Source organism: Silurus meridionalis, chromosome 28 (genome assembly GCF_014805685.1).
Source record: "Silurus meridionalis isolate SWU-2019-XX chromosome 28, ASM1480568v1, whole genome shotgun sequence".
Lineage (NCBI taxonomy): Eukaryota > Metazoa > Chordata > Actinopteri > Siluriformes > Siluridae > Silurus > Silurus meridionalis.
Window position 1 is genome coordinate 15,501,612 of NC_060911.1, and position 18,962 is coordinate 15,520,573.

The window sequence follows — 18,962 nt, forward strand, 5'->3', positions numbered from 1 at the left end:
AATCTGCAGCGTGTCATTAAACATAATGGCTCGCAATTCGGGAAAGTACGTTTTCTGTGCTCTACACCAAGACGCCATTGGTTCCTTTCCAGGAGTCATGTTGTATATATTTTCCATGTGCCGTGCATCGAGGTGCTCGCCGTCTCCACACCGTCTCAACACTCAGCGTTCTGAAGCTCACAGGTAAAGTTCATCTCACCTTCTTCAGGTTTTTTATTTTTCAATTTAAACCAAATAATAATTAACAATAATAATGAAGGAAACGGAATATATTGCTTTTTTCAGTCTCATTCTGCCAAATCAACATGAAGCTCGTGGTGATCTTGGTGTGTTTAGTGGCCCACTCACTAACAGCCCCTGTGAGTCCATTTTAAATTCTTTACATATTTCCTTATTTCTGTTTCATTGAATTAAATTATTTACATTTTCTTATTTATTTAAGTCGTTTTTTCGTAAAACCTTCGGAGATTCATCAATATGACAATCTGCGATATTAACACATTTATGGTTTAATTATTTATTTATTTTGTTTTATTTATTGTTTGTGTTGTAATTTTTGTGTGGTAATTTCTATATTTATTTCATATATATTTTGTCTTACATTCTTACTTATGTTGTAGTTACTTTATTACGGTTATTATTTATTTATTTATTTGTTTGTTTGTTTGTTTTGTCACTTTTTATCATGTTTATTTTTTTTCAAGTGAAGTTGCATTTTGATGTTATTTAAATTAGCATTAATGAAATGTTCAACTAACCACTAATTTATTTATTTATTTTTCTGTGGTTTGTTGGAACATATTGTTGCTTTTGTAGGTTCCAGAAAGCGACAGTGATGAGGTAATTTCACCTGAATACAGTTTATAAACTAAAAAAAAAAAAGATAGATATATATATATAAACATAATAATAATTGAGTAAAATGTAATTTTTTTTTATGCTGTTTATATTAAATGATTGAGGTGTGATGGATGTGATGGAGTGTGTCGAGTCGGTTGCAGGTGATGAAGGTTAAGACGACTGTTTGAAATGTCAATATTACAGATAGCAGATCAGAGACACGTGAGCGTTCAGCTGATGGAGTTGTACCGACTGTATGAACGTCTGCTGCAGCAGGTCAGCGTAAACCCATAAACCGTCTGATCGCTAAAGCCACGGTCAATAAAACCCATTTCACCTTCTCATGATCTCTAATCTTCTCTTCTGTACAGGGAATTGCCGCTCCAGCTCCACCTCAGGTCAGTGTGTGTGTGTGTGTGTGTTGAATTCTGGATTCTAACTGGTCAGATGAACCACTGATGAACCCATGATTCCTACAAGTGATTTGATTCTGAACCCTGGGTTCCCTTTAAAAGCACGTTCCTCCTCACAGCTAACAGGGTTTTGAGAAATGTCACACTCTGCTAAAAGTCTCCATACAAATAATATAAAGAAGACACAGTTCTTTTACACACTCATACTGATGGAGAACCCTCGGAGATGTGCAAAAGCTCAATCAGGGTTTCTGAAGATCCAAAAGTTGGTCAAACACGTCTCCACCACACTCATAAAGCTGCCAACTTACACAAACTCCACCCAAATATATACAAAATGCAGACACGAGTCTTCAAACACACTAAGGATCCATGATTACTGCTAACAGGTTTCTACTGTAGAGGAGGACACACCCCAATGATCAGGAAAACAAGTTTTGTCTGAGATGATACCATGTATTTCATTTCAGATGGTGATCTAACACTTGGTTTTGTATCTACAGCTTCATGGATTCTACCAACCTGAAGCTGCTGCTCCACTAAACTCTGATGAGGCTGAAGAAGCTGAAGAAGCTGAAGCAGCAGAAGGAGCTGCTGAAACTGAGGTTGCTAATGGTAGTGAAGGAGCTGAGCCAACAGCTGAAGAACCAATTCCTGATCCAACAACTGCTGACCCTGCTGCTCTTCCAGTTCATGCCCCAGCTGATCCTGACGTTGTTTTGGATTATCCTCTGGCAACAGATGTTCCTGGTGTCGAGGTTAATGTCCCAGATCTTTATGATCCAGTAACAGCAACCGAATCTCCTCCTCCATATTTTCCATAAACAATCATCTTCAGTCTGCTGTATTTCTGAGCTGAAGTGGAACATCTGGTTGGAAATTCAACAACATGGTGGATTTGAATTCAATATATTTGTAATAGAAATGTAGTTTGTAATAAACCAAAAGTTTGAGTCTTTTTCTAGTAACTTTAAAAAATAAAATTAAAAATTCCAAAAACACTGCAGGAAACTGTGACTTTTATTACAGTCTTGACTTCAGATTATGAGGAAATTGAGGAACAATCATCACATTTCTAATAAACTGTGGCTTGAGGTTCATCAGTACAGTGCATCTAAAAAGTGTTTACTTTCTCCAAAATGGAATAAATTCATTATTTTCACTAAAATTCCAAAAATTCTATTTGTAATTCTACAAATACCCCATAATGACAAGGTGAAAAACGTTTTTGCAAAAAATCGCATGTACAAAAGTATTAATTATTTTATTAATATGAAGTATTAAGGAATATACGTATATACATTAATTCTACACTCAATGTACATTCAGTTACACACTAACTCTACAGTAAGTCTATAATAATTCCACATGGACTGTGCACTTGGCTGTGATTGAAGCTGTAGGAACGCTGGATGGATCTGTGGACATTAGCAGCAGCTTGCTTTAATAGGATCAGGGAAATCCACAGACTCAGCAAGTGTCTCTCTGAGGGCTAAATCCTCTCGCCTTTCCTACTCGTTCACACGGAAAACCACATGTATGAAATCCTGAGTGAAGACACCGGTGAAGGAATGGGGTGGTGGATTTATAGATTGTTGCTGAAATACTGATTCAAACCATGAGATCTGTATCAGATTCAAGCACAATGTAAAAAAACTAAAATAAAACACAGCATAAAGTTGCAGAGAAAATTTAGAAATATGGTCACGCAGCAACTTATTGCCCGAGGGTGTGTGTTCTGAGAGTGCTGAGATCTTCATACACACTGTCAGAGGTGGAGGGAGAGAGAGAGAGAGAGAGAGAGAGAGAGAGAGAGAGAGAGAGAGAGAGAGAGAGAGAGAGAGAGAGAGAGAGAGAGAGAGAGAGAGAGAGAGAGAGAGAGAGAGAGAGAGAGAGTCACAGACTATGCAACTGTCACTTCATCCTCTTATGAATCGCTCAATCCTTTTCAGGGTCAGCAAACAGCCAGCACAAGCACTCGAAACAAACAGTGTACAGAATTACAACCACACTCAAGAGGATGGAGCTGAAGCTACAAGCATCAGCTGGGTCACACTGACACCATACACTGAGTAAGTATGAACATATTTGATTGTGATTGGTCCAAGATTGATTCTAGATTTTCTAGATGCATAGGACACATTAGGTGACACACCAGGGGGTGTAATCTTTTCCACAAAGGGCTGGTGAGGGTGCAGGTTTTCATTCCAACCAACCACCACCTTCTAACTGTTTAAATCTCCACGACTTTCACGTGTAGTTGTTGATTGGTTGGAATAATTAACCAAGATTTTTAGACCAGTGACTGTACTTTTAAAGTAAAAGTAAAATTTCATTGTTTCAGTAACTAATTTTGCTTAGTAGAAAATTCACTAGTAGAATATTTGATTTCTACCTCTGCAGGAAACTGGATTTTTTTTCTTGTAACATTTAATAAAAACTAAATAAACAAATTGAAAATGGTTTTCATGGAGTTTTCTTTGTCGCCCTGTAGTCTTGTCCTGCGATTAGCATAAATGCTAGTTTGTGTTGAACTAGCATTTATGCTAATCGCAGGACAACACTAAAGACATGCTAATCACGTTCATTTCCTCTCAATCGGGTTAACAGTCAAAATCAGTATCAAAATATCAACTTGGTTTTCTTCTTCCAGTGATCTTTAAGCTGCTGAATTTAAGTAATTGTATGAAATTGTGTCCTTATGTGTAATCCGACAGATAGACTTTTTTTTTAAATCAATCGCCATGACGATCGTGGCGACTTTGGGAATCGCGGCTCCTCCCCGAATGCCTCCACTGATAGAGGAAGACCTGGAGGAAGACAGTGAGGATGAAGATTTTCCAAATTCTTCTATCTCGATCGCACACTTTAACTTCAACAACAGCAACAACGATGAAGAGTAGGCACACACGCACACTACACACACACACACACACACACACACACACACACACACACACACACACACTTGATATTTGAGTAGTATTAACATATGTGACCTGGTGTAATTTATTCTTTGTTTAGACAAGGAAAGAAGAAGAAAGCAAAAAAAGAAAAGAAAGAGTGAGTATCTTCTAGATTGACCATAAGGTCTGGTGTGACCAGTGTGTCGCATGACCGCTCCTTTGTGTTTTCTTCAGAAGAAGAGAAAAAAGAGAAAAGAAAAAAAGAAAGGAGCAGAAGGAGAAGGAGAATGTGAAGGAAAAGGAGAAAGGAAATGAGAAGGAGAAAAAAGAAGAGTAAGCGATCAGTAATGTTTATTTTTCCAGCGTTTATTACTTGTTTTTCATCTATCACTCATTCTTGCTCACGTTTCTTGCTGGTGCGTGTTTGCTGAAGGTCTAAGGAGGTGTTTGTGATTAACCCGGCCAGTAACCTGTACTACCAGTGGCTCCTGCTCATCACTTTGCCCGTCATGTACAACTGGACCCTGATCATTGCGAGGTAAGGCTCAGGTGAGATGTTTAATCAGCGTGATGATCGAGGAAAAGAATTAAACTGTGCACGATTGCTATGCAGACGAGCTGGAGACATGGTGGACGTCTGAACACCTTCTGAATTAGTGATGAGTCCTTCGAAGTCATTTTGAACGAGTCTTTAGTGGGACTCAGAAGAACAAGTCGTTTTAAAGACTGATTTGTTAATTTACTACCGGACCCGCATGAACAAAGTATTTTTTAAATCTCTGTAGGTTCCATACAGGAAACAGGAAAGTTTCCCTCTCAACTCCTCTGGTCTGAGTCGTTCATTCTTTTAATACGTGACTCCCATAGACACTATGCAGTGCATTACACAGAAATTGAGACGTTCATCTCATGAGTCTTCTGGTCATTAGTTTTTGTTGTCACGTGACTTCCTATTCAGTTATATATATATATATATATATATATATATATATATATATATATATATATATACACATTAATTATTAGAACTATATGTAAAGTTGGTGTATGTAGACATGTTGGAGATCTGCTTATCGAAAATGTTATATATTATTTTTGATCAAAGGTACAAAATGACAAAAAAAAAGATTTTGAGTCACTAAAATGATCCAATCTTCTTATAACTATTCTGAATCATATTGTTCATTTATTTATCATTATTTATTTATATCTATAATTTTTCATAGAATTACAACCTGTACATATGTTAATATTTTACACTGCTAATAATGCACTTCTGTTCAGATTCCGTTGTCTTTTAACGTAATTTGTACAATGACAAAAAATTTAATCTAATCTAATCCAATCTAATCTTTCCCCTCACCACCATCACCTCTGGCTCACTCGTTAGGGATAAAACTTCTAAATGACATTATTGATTTATTTTATTCTGTACCGCTGCTTTAGACAATGTTCATGATATTTGAATCGAATTGAATTGAATTGAATTATATTTTTCTAAAAAAGAAAAATTACAATACAAGAAAATGCTACAGTAATTAAGCCATGACCTAAAACTTCAAAACAAAATGAAATAAGGTGCACAATATTGTCAATTGATTTATTATTAAATTTTATTAAATAAGTGTATTAAATATTAGATTTTATTTCTACCAGCCGAAACATTAAAACCGGCACCATTTTAAGGGACAATACTGATTATCTCGTTACACTGGCATCTGGAAAGGGGTGGGATTTATATTAAGCAGGTCTTGAAATGAATGTGCTGAAAGCAGGAAAAATGGGCAAGTGGAAGCATCTAAATAACTTTAATTGTGACCTCTAGATGACTGGAGCAGAACGTGTCAGGGGCAGGGTGCATCCAAAACAGCAGGGGTTGTGGGCTTTATCCTGGTATGCAAGTCCAAAGGAAGGAATATTAATGAACCAGTGGGTTACAGATACCAGAGAACACCTTCAGAGGTCTTGTAGAGGCGTGGTCTTGATGGATCAGAGGTGTTTTAGGGTCATAAGGAGGTAGTACACAATATAAATAAAGGGCAGGTGGTTTTAATCGAATGGCTGATATAAAATATAAATATAAATATATACGCAGCTTTGCCTTACAACATTGCCGATAGCTTCCGAGGCATTCCGTGATTCTTGAGATGCAATAATCCATCTTTCTTTTCTCCAGAGCATGCTTTGAAGAGCTGCAGCATGAATACCTGATCACGTGGTTCTTCCTCGACTACATCTGTGATCTCCTTTACCTGGCTGACATGGCCTTCAGGACGAGGACTGGTGAGTATTTTCTCTGTATATAAGGTGTATAATAGGCTGCCGTACTTCTGCGTTTGTGTTTGTTATCCAGGCTACCTCGAGCAGGGTTTGCTTGTCAAAGACGAAAAACTCCTCATCAAGAATTACAGGGACAGCCCTCAGTTCCGGCTCGATGTCATCTCGATGATCCCCACCGACGTGCTGTACTTCGTCCTGGGACTGGACTACCCCGAGATCCGCATCAACAAGCTGTTACGCCTCAACCGCATGTTTGAGTTCTTTGAGCGCTCGCAGACCATGACCAACTACCCTAACATCTTCCGCATCTGCACTCTGGTCATGTATATCATCATTATCATTCACTGGAACGCATGTCTCTACTTCTCCTTCTCCAAAGCCATCGGTTTTGGTTCAGATGCCTGGGTCTACCCAGCACTCACTGAGCCTGAGTTTGGGGACTTGTTGAGGAAGTACTCTTTCAGCCTCTACTGGTCCACACTGACCCTCACCACCATCGGGGAAACACCTTCTCCTGAGCTGGACTCAGAGTTCCTCTTCCATGTAGTAGACTTCCTGGTTGGTGTCCTGATCTTCGCCACCATTGTTGGGAATATCGCCACAATGATCTCCAACATGAATGCGGCCCAAGCCCAGTTTCAGGCACGCATTGACAGCATCAAGCAATACATGCAAGTGCGGCATGTAAGCAAAGACCTGGAGAAGCGAGTCATCAAGTGGTTTGATTATCTGTGGACCAATAAGAAGGCACAAGATGAAAGGGAGGTGCTCAGGTACCTGCCGGACAAACTGCGAGCAGAGATTGGTATGAACGTTCACCTGGATACGTTGAAGAAGGTAAGGATCTTTGCAGACTGCGAAGCTGGACTGCTTATTGAGCTCATCCTTAAATTGCGACCTCAGGTGTTTAGCCCCGGCGATTACATCTGCCGCAAGGGAGACATCGGGCGGGAGATGTACATCATCAAGGAGGGAAAACTGGCCGTGGTGGCTGATGATGGTGTCACTGAGTTTTGTGTTTTGGGTGATGGGAGTTATTTTGGTGAGATCAGCATCCTGAGCATCAAAGGCAGCAAAGCAGGGAACCGCAGGACTGCGAACATTCGCAGCATCGGATACTCTGACCTCTTCTGCTTGTCCAAGGATGACCTAATGGAAGCTCTGACCGAGTACCCTGATGCTAAGAACATGCTGGAGGAAAAGGGGCGGCAGATCTTGATGAAAGATGGTTTGATTGAAACAGACCCGGCCAACCTGAAGCCAGACCAGAAGGACCTTGAGGACAGAGTGAACCGCATCTACAACACCATGGAGCAGATGCAGGCAAAAGTGAAGAAACTGCTTGCAGATTACGAGAAGACAGATAAAAAGCTAAAAGAGCGCATTGTTTGGATAGAACGCTACACTGGGGAGGAGGTGGATGAAGAGGATGAAGACGAGGGGCAGAAGGAAGCAAAAGAAGGAGAAGCTGCACCAGGAAAAGTGGAAGAGGAGAAGAAAGAAGAGGACAAGTGAAAGGGCTGAAGCAATGTGGTCTTCATTATGAAAAACTAGAAGGTTTCACTTTCAAAAACAGTTAAAGGAAACGTATCTTTGCTTAATTAATGAAACCTCTAAAGAACTCTTGAAGACCCTTCTTGAAGACGGTCTTTGGATGCTGTAGCATGAAATTTTCCCTTCAATTGAAGACCCAACCCTGTTACAGAATGACAGAAAGTACACAAAGCCAGCTCCATGAAGATCTGCTTTCCATGGGTTTGGAGTGGAAGATCTCATGCTATAGAGCTCCAAATCCTATTAAACACCTTTGGGATGTACGTGAATTTTACTAATACTTTTGTAGCTGAATGAATCCCCACAAAACTCAGTAAGCACACTCTAACATCTAGTGAAATTCTCCCAACCATTAAACTTGTGTTTTCTGTGACAGAACCACAGAACCTATGAGAAAAGGAAAAGCCGCTTTATTGTAGATGAATTTTTTTTTAGACTCCGTGTTTCAGAGATAAATTCCCAACTCTGGGAAACAGTTTAATTATCTCAGTGAAGGCATTAACTCTAGACGAGAGAGGGAATTGAAATTGGAGTTATGTTTTGCGTAGTTAATAAGTTCATTAAGAGTTTGGATGAATGTTTTCTTTCCACAGGAAAACAACAAACTCATTATCCTAGTTTATTTATGCTAATAGGGGTTTAGCCACGTTTCCAGGGACAGGAGATGCTCAGGAGAATCATCAATATTACTATTAATATAGACCTTTTTCAATCTTTACAAACAAAATATTAGTTTTTGCTTTATTTTTTAATTAAACCTGCAAAGAGTTGATTCTGCAGCTGAGTACTAGCCTTCTCAAAGATCTGTAGATAAAATAATAACGGGACAAAACCGTTTGGCAGAATGTCTAAGAGATTATATTGTGCTACTGTAAAGGATCATCTATAAAAAAATAAACACTGACACTTTTTTTTTCTTTTTTAAGTATTGAGTTGTAATATATGATGTAACATATATGGAAGGAGTTTTCAGTATCAGCGTTTTTGTAGCAGTCAGACTCCAAGATCTGCTTTCCATGGGTTGGAGTGGAAGATCTCCTGCTATAGTGCTATTGAACACACTTGGGTTGAATTGTTCATGCTGACTGCACCCCAGACCTCCTCAACTCACCTACTTCAGTACCTGACTTTATCAACACCCTTGTGGCTGAATGAATATCATACAAATCTCAACAAACACAATCCAACATCTTCCCTGGAAGAAATGAATGAATAAATATAATCATTTCAGCATGAATGGTTCAGTATTTGATGATATATAAATGAAATTGTTTACACACAATGCAAAAAACATTGTCAAAGAAATAATCAGAGTACAGAACAGAGAACAGGACAGGGCAGGCAACAGAACTGAGGTTAGAAGGGGGCAAAACACAGGATAGGGCAGAGGACAGAAGAGGGCAGTGTGTAGGACAGAAAACATGACAGGGCAGAGCCATTTATAGGACAGAGGACAGGGCAGAAGACAAAGCAGACCAGAGGGTAAAGCATAGTACATGGCAGAGCAGTTATGAGAACAGATGACAGGGCAGAGGACATGGAAGACCAGAGAATAGTGTAGAGGATATGAAAATGCGGAATAGAGGACAGTAGAGCGCAGTGGACAGGATAGTGGACAGAACAGGACAATGTACAGGAGAAGGCAAAACAGTAAAGAGCAGAGAATAGGACAGAGGACAGGAGAGGGCAGAACAGAGTATGGGGCAGATGACAGGAAAGGGCAGAACAGTGGATTTGTCAAATGGGCAGGACAGAGGACAGGAGAGCGTAATAGACAGAACAGGGTAGAGAACTGGACATGGCAGAAATAGACAGGGACAAAGGACAATACAAGAAAAGGTCAAAATAGAGGACAGGGCAGGAGGGAGGACAGGGCAGGAAAAAGACACTAGAGGTGTAAACAGTGACACGGTGCAAATAAACATGTAAATATGTATATGTACAGTAATAAGTGCAGTAGAAAAGAACCATCTGAACATCAAAATCCTGGCCTGGTGATGTATAGTGCTGGAAGCCTCTGGTGGTGTGGAGGCATCATGACACAGACTGATGCAGTGTGTGATGTTATCTCAGTTTGACTGTAACTTCTGTGCAACCTTTATATATAAATACATCAAATCACCAGCCTGCGTCAACGTGAGTCAGTAAATAAACAGAAACACGGCTTGGTTTTGGGAAAGAAGAAGCTTCAGCGTGTGGAATGTCCACGGAGAAAAAATATATATATATATAAAAAAGAGTAAAAAAAGAATATCATGTATAAAAAGTGTCTTATGAGAAACATGTTTAAATAAATATAATAAAATGTCTGAACTCTGGTCTAATGCTACGTGAGATGTGGACACAGAAATATAAATTGTGACCTTCTGCGTGAGAACCCAGTTTAAGCCCCTTTTTGGTGAATGTGCACAGCTTAAGCAGAACGTTTATTTGGGGTTTTTTTTCTAAACCTGCACCATGTTTCCTCTTTCAGAAAAGGTCTTTGTTGCTAAAGGGCATTGGTTCTGCCCAGCGCTCGTCTGCAGCTCGGAACACACGGACCTCCTGACATTTGCGAGAACCCGCCTCGGAGCAGTGTGCGGTCAGCATGGCCACTCAGGCTCTGAATGGCGACGCTGCCTCTCACGGCTGAGGAGTGATCTGCGGAGAAGAAGAATCCTGAAAACACCACCGTCTGATTCGTGGGATCGGGTTTTGATTTCATTCTGCCTGACAGCAGGTCACAGAATCGATTCTTTAGCTCCAGACAATACACAGTTATTAGGATGAAGGAGATGAGTGAGCCCAGTTCTACATTCTCATTAGGTTTTTATCACAACATCTCGTCTCCTCAGCGCTGAATCACACCGAATCCACTGATGTGATGCTCAGTGACGGGAAGGAGAAAGAGAAATGACAAGGTGACGAGGTTGTTTTATTTGTTTGGGCTCATTGACCTCACAAGGAAAAACAAGACAGTCTGCTTTTACTGATGTTTAACAGTGTAACCAGAGACGAATAGAAAACTATAACATTCTTTATTTACCACAATCATCACCACCATCATCATCACCACTACCATCATCATTACCACCATCATCAACATCTTCATCATCATTATTATTATCATCACCACAATCATCACCACCATCATCATCATCATCATCATTAGCTACATCATCACCACATCAACATTATTATCATTATTATCATCACCACTATTATCATCATCATCATCATCATCATCATCATCATCATCATTATCATCATCATCATTATCATCATCATCATCATCATCATCATTATCATCATCATCATCATCATCATCATCATCATCATCTTCCTCATCATCATCAGAATCACTACTATCATCATTATCATCATTATCATCATCATCATCATCATCATCATCATCTTCCTCATCATCATCAGAATCACTACTATCATCATTATTATCATTATCATCTTCCTCATCATCATCAGAATCACTACTATCATCATTATTATTATCATCATCACCACCATCATCATCATTACACTCATCACTGCCACCAGCAAAACCTTAATCATCATCATCATTGTTTTGTTAAGTTTTATTAGTTTGTGTTGATGTTTGTGTTGAGTTGTATTGAGCTTGTGTTGACGCTTGTATTGAGCTTGTGTTGAGTTTGTACTGAGCCTGTGCTGACGCCTGTACTGAGCCTGTACTGAGCCTGTGCTGACGCCTGTACTGAGCCTGTGCCGAGCCTGTACTGAGCCCAGCTGATGCCTGTGCTGAGTTTGTATTAAGTTTGTGTTGACGCCTGTACTGAGCCTGTGCTGAGCCCAGTACTGAGCCTGTGTTGAGTTTGTACTGAGCCTGTGCTGACGCCTGTACTGAGCCTGTGCCAAGCCTGTGCTGATGCCTGTGCTGAGTTTGTACTGAGTTTGTGTTGACGCCTGTATTGAGCCTGTGTTGAGTTTGTGTTGATGTTTGTGTTGAGTTTGTATTGAGTTTGTATTGAGTTTGTATTGAGCTTGTGTTGAGTTTGTGTTGATGTTTGTGTTGAGTTTGTATTGAGTTTGTATTGAGCTGTGTTGAGTTTGTGTTGATGTTTGTGTTGAGTTTGTATTGAGCTTGTGTTAAGTTTGTGTTGATGTTTGTGTGAGTTTGTATTGAGTTTGTATTGAGCTTGTGTTGACGTTTGTATTGAGCTTGTGTTAAGTTTGTGTTGATGTTTGTGTTGAGTTTGTATTGATCATCATCATTAGCTACATCATCACCACATCAACATTATTATCATTATTATCATCACCACTATTATCATCATCATCATCATCATCATCATCATCATCATCATTATCATCATCATCATTATCATCATCATCATCATCATCATCATCATCATTATCATCATTATCATCATCATCATCATCATCATCATCATCTTCCTCATCATCATCAGAATCACTACTATCATCATTATCATCATTATCATCATCATCATCATCATCATCATCATCTTCCTCATCATCATCAGAATCACTACTATCATCATTATTATCATTATCATCTTCCTCATCATCATCAGAATCACTACTATCATCATTGTTATTATTATCATCATCACCACCATCATCATCATCATTACACTCATCACTGCCACCAGCAAAACCTTAATCATCATCATCATTGTTTTGTTAAGTTTTATTAGTTTGTGTTGATGTTTGTGTTGAGTTTGTATTGAGCTTGTGTTGACGTTTGTATTGAGCTTGTGTTAAGTTTGTATTGATCTTGTGTTAAGTTTGTGTTGACGTTTGTATTGAGCTTGTGTTGAGTTTGTATTGATCTTGTGTTAAGTTTGTGTTGAGTTTGTATTGAGCTTGTGTTAAGTTTGTGTTGATGTTTGTGTTGAGTTTGTATTGAGTTTGTGTTGACGTTTGTATTGAGCTTGTGTTAAGTTTGTGTTGATGTTTGTGTTGAGTTTGTGTTGAGTTTGTATTGAGCTTGTGTTGAGTTTGTGTTGATGTTTGTGTTGAGTTTGTATTGAGTTTGTATTGAGCTTGTGTTGAGTTTGTGTTGATGTTTGTGTTGAGTTTGTATTGAGCCTGTGTTAAGTTTGTGCTGATGTTTGTGCTGAGTTTGTATTAAGTTTGTGTTGACGTTGTATTGAGCTTGTGTTAAGTTTGTGTTGATGTTTGTGCTGAGTTTGTACTGAGCCTGTGCTGAGTTTGTATTGAGCCTGTGTTAAGTTTGTGTTGATGTTTGTGCTGAGCCTGTACTGAGTTTGTGTTGACGTTTGTACTGAGCCTGTGCTGAGTTTGTGTTGATGTTTGTGTGAGTTTGTATTGAGTTTGTGTTGACGCCTGTATTGAGCCTGTGTTAAGTTTGTGTTGTTGTTTGTGCTGAGTTTGTATTGAGTTTGTGTTGACGTTTGTATTGAGCTTGTGTTGAGTTTGTGTTGATGTTTGTGTTGAGTTTGTGTTGAGTTTGTATTGAGCCTTGTGTTAAGTTTGTATTGATCTTGTGTTAAGTTGTGTTGATGTTTGTATTGAGCCTTGTGTTAAGTTTGTGTTGATGTTTGTGTTGAGTTTGTATTAAGTTTGTGTTGGCGTTTGTATTGAGCTTGTGTTAAGTTTGTGTTGATGTTTGTGTTGAGTTTGTATTGAGTTTGTGTTGACGTTGTATTGAGCTTGTGTTAAGTTTGTGTTGATGTTTGTGTTGAGTTTGTATTGAGTTTGTGTTGACGTTTGTATTGAGCTTGTGTTGAGTTTGTGTTGATGTTTGTGTTGAGTTTGTATTGAGTTTGTGTTGACGTTTGTATTGAGCTTGTGTTAAGTTTGTGTTGTTGTTTGTGTTGAGTTTGTATTGAGTTTGTGTTGACGTTTGTATTGAGCTTGTGTTAAGTTTGTGTTGATGTTTGTGTTGAGTTTGTGTTGATGTTTGTATTGAGCTTGTGTTAAGTTTGTGTTGATGTTTGTGTTGATGTTTGTATTGATGTTACTATTTTCCAGTATTGAGTTCCTCACTGCTTTGTGACACATCCCTTGTGTGTTGTTTAGTAACAGATTGAGTGAAAATCAGAGAGAGCAGGAGGGAGACTGATGAACAGAAACCTGCAGTGTGTCATTATCATCATGAAGCTATTCTCAGTTACATTGAGAACATCAGACACATTTGATTAGATTTGACTGGAGTCCAGCATGGAGGTGATCGTGAGGGAAATAATCATGAGCAGGTATCAAAGTTTCCCCAGTGCTCTTCATCACATTAGAGTTTTGTAATCTACCTATAAGTAGATTAGAATCAATGCTCGTCCACTCAATGTCACTTCAGAGCTGTGTCTCAGAGCTGTGTCTCAGCGGTGTGTCTCAGAGCTGTGTTTTAGCGGTGTGTCTCAGAGCTGTGTCTCAGAGCTGTGTCTCAGCGGTGTGTCTTAGAGCTGTGTTTTAGCGGTGTGTCTCAGAGCTGTGTCTCAGAGCTGTGTCTCAGCAGTGTGTCTCAGCGGTGTGTCTCAGAGTCGTGTCTCAGCAGTGTGTCTCAGAGCTGTGTCTCAGCGGTGTGTCTCAGAGCCGTGTCTCAGAGCCGTGTCTCAGAGCCGTGTCTCAGCGGTGTGTCTCAGAGCCGTGTCTCAGAGCCGTGTCTCAGAGCCGTGTCTCAGAGCCGTGTCTCAGAGCCGTGTCTCAGAGCCGTGTCTCAGCGGTGTGTCTCAGAGCTGTGTCTCAGAGCTGTGTCTCAAAGATGTCTGACTTAAGCAATAAATATTTGAGAAACAAAGTCTTTATTGTTATAACACACCTCAGAAATGGAATTAAGCAAAAGATCAGACAGCAGAACATTCCAGTCTATTTTATGCTTCTTTACCATCATCATTCTCACTCTACCACACCCACTGCTCCACCCACTGCTTCTCCCACTGCCTTCTCTGGCACACCCACTGCTCCACCCACTGATTCTCCCACTGCCTTCTCTGGCAGAAACTCCACAGCATGAAGTGATAATTATCTGTCCTGCTCCATGCTTCCTGTTAGACATCCAGTCCCTGCTCTAAATTCAGAACCTGCACAGGCATGGTGCAACTTCTGCTTTGTTGTCGCTGTGTGTTTCTCTGATGCGACCTCTGACGATCAACAAGTCGAGCCCCTGCCACACTGATGAGTCTCTCCACAATAGATTGTAGCAGAAGCAGAAAGAATGTGGATTTCATGCACTCTGATCTCACTGACCCATGAGTCTGATGTTCTCCGTCATGCGGTTTAGGGTCCCAGGGCTGTTTTTCATTTCATAACATTTTTTACTTTTTTAGATGGAACCACAGAATTCAGGATGTTTTTGTGAGAGATGCGCTTTTCTGCTGTGCTCTCACCACCACCATCATCAATATCATCACCTTCATTATCACCACCACCACAATCATTAACACCACCAGCATGACCACCACCATCATCACCATCATCATAACCAACACCACCACTATCATCATCATCATCATCATCATCATCATCACCACCATCATTACCACCACCACTATCATCATCATCACCATCATAATCATCACCATTATCATCTTCATCACCACCAACAACATCATCACCACCACCATTATCATCATCATGGAATGAAATCAGTAGCACATATAAGAACTGCTAGAGGTCCTCTGGACTAAACTCATTGATTCCCATCATCCCCTGGGTGATGACCTTCTTTGTACACATCCACACGTCCTAATCATCTTCTTCATGCTGAAAGGTGAAGAATATGGCCGTGAGGAAACCGTGAGTGACGAGCGTGAAATCTCAGCGATTCTCCGTCACCCGCGTTCAGCTGAGCGTTTCTGAGGAAAAGAACACGACCAGTGACAATGGGGGCCAGATGGAATTAGTGGAATCAGGATCAGACCATGGAGAAAGAGATAGAGATGGAGAGAGATAGAGTCCAGGTGGTGGACGTGGAGTAGTTAGAGTGTATAATCGCTGGATCTTCAGCAGAAGACTGCACCGTCTGTCTCAGTAATTACTTTTTTCTTGTTGCTTTGTGGCATTTTGCCAAGTCACTTTTGGAGAATTAAAAACAGAAACCCTTGGAGAATCAGACGGTTCCTTCTCATCCTGACAGGAGCAAGATGACTGCCAAGTACAAGATTTCCATAAATTCCTTACATACCATACCGTCCCATTCCACACTTAGTCTCCATTTACTCTTGGGAAGATGTTCCACCAGATTTTGTGGAGATTCATTCATCTACAAGGACATTCCTAAAGCAGGTCCTGATGTAGGAGGTCAGAAATGGGTGCACAGTTCATACAAAAGGTGTTCATTAGGAGCTCCTTCACTCTAACCCATGGAAATCTATCTTTATGGAGCTTGCAAATGTGAGCCTCCGAATTTTCGGTACCAGAAGTTCGGTTTGGTTTTCATTTCTTCAGCATGCTGTGATGTGAGTGATGTGGATTTTGCACAATTTCGAGTGTTCAGGATGGATTTTTATTCCCTCCATTCAGCCTGTCTCTGTGAGTAAACACCTGTCACAGCTGGACCTCTGCGTGACGCCCCTTAGGCCATCAAGTCTTCAAATGCTCCTGGAGAATTTGTCCTAAAAAGACCTTTAAAGAAAGTCGAAGTGGCTTTCAGAGCTCCATCATCTATTTGCAGGAGTCCAGGCAATAAAACACGCTGGGGCCTGCTTTGTGCAGCTCCATAAAGATATCCTTTAGATTTGGAAGATCTTGTCTGGCCTGCTATGGATCTTTGACCTCAACTCTAATGAATGAATGTGATGGCACTTCAGGCCTCCATCAGTACCTGACGTGGAACATCTTTTCAGAAGACTGAAGGTCATTATATGAGGAAATGTAGAATTAGATGTTCAGAAAGCACACGTTTTTTCACATTAACATTTGCTGTAAAAACTGATGTAACATTCAGATGTAAAAACTCGCTGTTTTTATGCTCTGTGCTTTCTACATCAGATGTCTAGAAGATGGAGAAGAAACTGGTGTTGATAAAACAGGAGCTATTTTTTTTTTTAGATGTCTGGGTTGTGTTTTTTTTTCTTCAGCTGCGCTCCGGGAATCCATTTCCATTACCCAGACAGAACGCATTTACACTCCTGAAGAAACTCCTGCGTGCTTTAGGCTTCACTTATAGCTACATGGCGGTGAGTGAGGAACATCATCATCATCATCATCATCACTCTGCAGCACATCTCACGTCTTTCATCTCTCGTCTCGCTGCTCGGGCCTCGGGAACTCAAATCATTTACCTGAGATGCCGGGATCAGCGCCGGGGAGAAAACCGCGGCCGTGTAATTGCTCCATTACTTGCTTAATTACAGCACTTCAGCTGAAGACTGATCGCCTTCTGTCTCCGTCTCTCCGCTCGACACAATTCCGCTTTTCTTTTTCTCTTCCGAGACTCGTTCGGAACTCGGAAAAAAGGAGTAAATAATTCTAATGCGATCCTTTTGAAAGCAACATTTTTAACACTGTGACTGCGACAAACATCCGTATTTATTTATTCATAAAGGCCACTGTTACTGCTGCTGCCACCACCACCACCGCCGTGCTTCACAAACCTCATCACAGACAGACGGACGGACGGACGGACGGACGGACGGACGGACGGACGGACGGACGGACGGACGGACGGACAGACAGACAGACAGACAGACAGACAGACAGACAGACAGATAGATAGATAGATAGATAGATAGATAGATAGATAGAGTAATGGTTTGGTGTTGTTTTGGAGACCAGAAAGTTAACCAACATGGCAACCATTCCACACTTCAACACCATGCAATATCCCTTACTTCTCTCTTTCGCTCCCTATCCCCTTTATTTTCCTTATTTTTCTTTCTTCCTCTCTCTCCCTCTTTCCTTCTCTGTTTTTTTGTTTATTTTTTTCTCTAGCTTTCTCTTTTGCTGTGTTCTTCTCAGTCTCTCTATTTCCTTTTGTCTCTTTCTCTCCCTGTCTTTATATTTCTCTCTCTCTCTCTCTCTCTCTCTCTCTCTCTCTCAGCCACATGATGATGTTTGAATTCAAATCTCTGTAAAATAAATGTCCTCCAGTCCATATCCTTGTCATTCTCTCTCTCTCTCTCTCTCTCTCTCTCTCTCTCTCTCTCTCTCTCTCTCCGTTCCTCCCGGGTTTATTTTTTTGTCGTTTTTTGATCCCACTGTTGGCCACTGTGTGGTTGGTTAGTGGGGGTGTGGTGGAGAACAGATCTCCTTGTGAGCGTTGAGAACACAGAGCTCATACTTATAAAAGCACGTGGAACTTCAATATCACTCCGTTTCTCACGTCTACTCTCCTTATACAGTGCATAATCACTGACCGATGGCCTGCAGAAAGTATTGGCACCCCGCATCACAGGACTGGAGATGAGATCATTCACACTGACGCTTCTTTTACAGCCTTTTCGTTTCATTTAGTTACATGCAGTAAATAAAGATGAACAAAAGCGTTCGATTTCACTCAGAAACGTGTGACGCTCACCAGAAAATCCACTGGAACTCTTCATGCAAATGAAATAGAAAAAATACATTTATGCGTTTACTTTCACTACATTTCCAAACATTTTGGGAAACTTGATTCTTCAGGATTTGGAGCATGAAATGTTCCTCTCACTTGAACTTCAACCTGTTGAACCAGCTGCATGAAGGTCATTCATGTGCATCAGTTCCACCACAATTCCTCACAGATCAGAATTCCAGAAGTGAAACTATTTTACAAAAACTGTAATTTATTACTTTGACAAAAGTATTGGGACACCTGACTTTTTCAGCCACATGTGTTTGTTCCCCAAAACTGCTGGACAAATTTAGTACACAATTTTTCCTTTCAATTGAACTAGGAGACCCAAAACTGTTTCAGCTCCATAAAAATCTGCTTTCCATGGGCTGAATGATGTAGAAGATCTCCTGCTAAAGAGCTCCAAAGAAATTGAACACCTTTGGGATGAATTGGAACATCACCCCATGCCTCCTCACCTCACCTACATCAGATTAC

At 40.3% G+C, this 18,962-nt stretch overlaps 3 protein-coding genes across 3 annotated transcripts; all 3 read left to right on the plus strand.

Moving 5' to 3' along the window:
- Positions 1 to 81: 81 nt before the first annotated feature.
- On the plus strand, positions 82 to 2,077 carry enam (enamelin). Its single transcript, XM_046842654.1, has 6 exons — positions 82 to 183; positions 286 to 359; positions 817 to 840; positions 1,045 to 1,116; positions 1,212 to 1,238; positions 1,757 to 2,077. The coding sequence occupies exons 2-6, from the start codon at positions 306 to 308 to the stop codon at positions 2,075 to 2,077; spliced, it is 498 nt and encodes a 165-aa protein (XP_046698610.1). The 5' UTR covers positions 82 to 183; positions 286 to 305.
- Positions 2,078 to 3,163: 1,086 nt separating this feature from the next.
- On the plus strand, positions 3,164 to 9,226 carry cnga1a (cyclic nucleotide gated channel subunit alpha 1a). The gene is made up of 7 exons (XM_046843400.1): positions 3,164 to 3,325; positions 3,971 to 4,152; positions 4,278 to 4,316; positions 4,394 to 4,492; positions 4,593 to 4,697; positions 6,336 to 6,442; positions 6,513 to 9,226. Exons 2-7 carry the CDS (start codon positions 3,998 to 4,000, stop codon positions 7,952 to 7,954), a joined length of 1,947 nt encoding a protein of 648 aa, XP_046699356.1. The 5' UTR covers positions 3,164 to 3,325; positions 3,971 to 3,997; the 3' UTR covers positions 7,955 to 9,226.
- Positions 9,227 to 11,205: 1,979 nt separating this feature from the next.
- On the plus strand, positions 11,206 to 14,706 carry LOC124381227 (uncharacterized protein DDB_G0271670-like; the record flags this gene model as incomplete). The annotated part of the gene is made up of 3 exons (XM_046842655.1): positions 11,206 to 11,361; positions 12,261 to 12,335; positions 14,341 to 14,706. Coding segments are annotated over 3 exons (597 nt in total), but the record flags the coding sequence as incomplete, so codon positions are not given.
- Between the last annotated feature and the right edge of the window lie 4,256 nt (positions 14,707 to 18,962).

Bases quoted from the DNA above. Each gene is read 5' to 3' on its own strand.
- enam (XM_046842654.1), top strand. From the start codon at position 306: ATGAAGCTCGTGGTGATCTTGGTGTGTTTAGTGGCCCACTCACTAACA. The intron at 841-1,044 runs GTAATTTCACCT...TCAATATTACAG, and splicing joins CAGAAAGCGACAGTGATGAG to ATAGCAGATCAGAGACACGT. The intron at 1,239-1,756 runs GTCAGTGTGTGT...TTGTATCTACAG, and splicing joins CCGCTCCAGCTCCACCTCAG to CTTCATGGATTCTACCAACC.
- cnga1a (XM_046843400.1), top strand. From the start codon at position 3,998: ATGACGATCGTGGCGACTTTGGGAATCGCGGCTCCTCCCCGAATGCCT. The intron at 4,317-4,393 runs GTGAGTATCTTC...TGTTTTCTTCAG, and splicing joins GCAAAAAAAGAAAAGAAAGA to AAGAAGAGAAAAAAGAGAAA. The intron at 4,493-4,592 runs GTAAGCGATCAG...TGTTTGCTGAAG, and splicing joins GAGAAGGAGAAAAAAGAAGA to GTCTAAGGAGGTGTTTGTGA.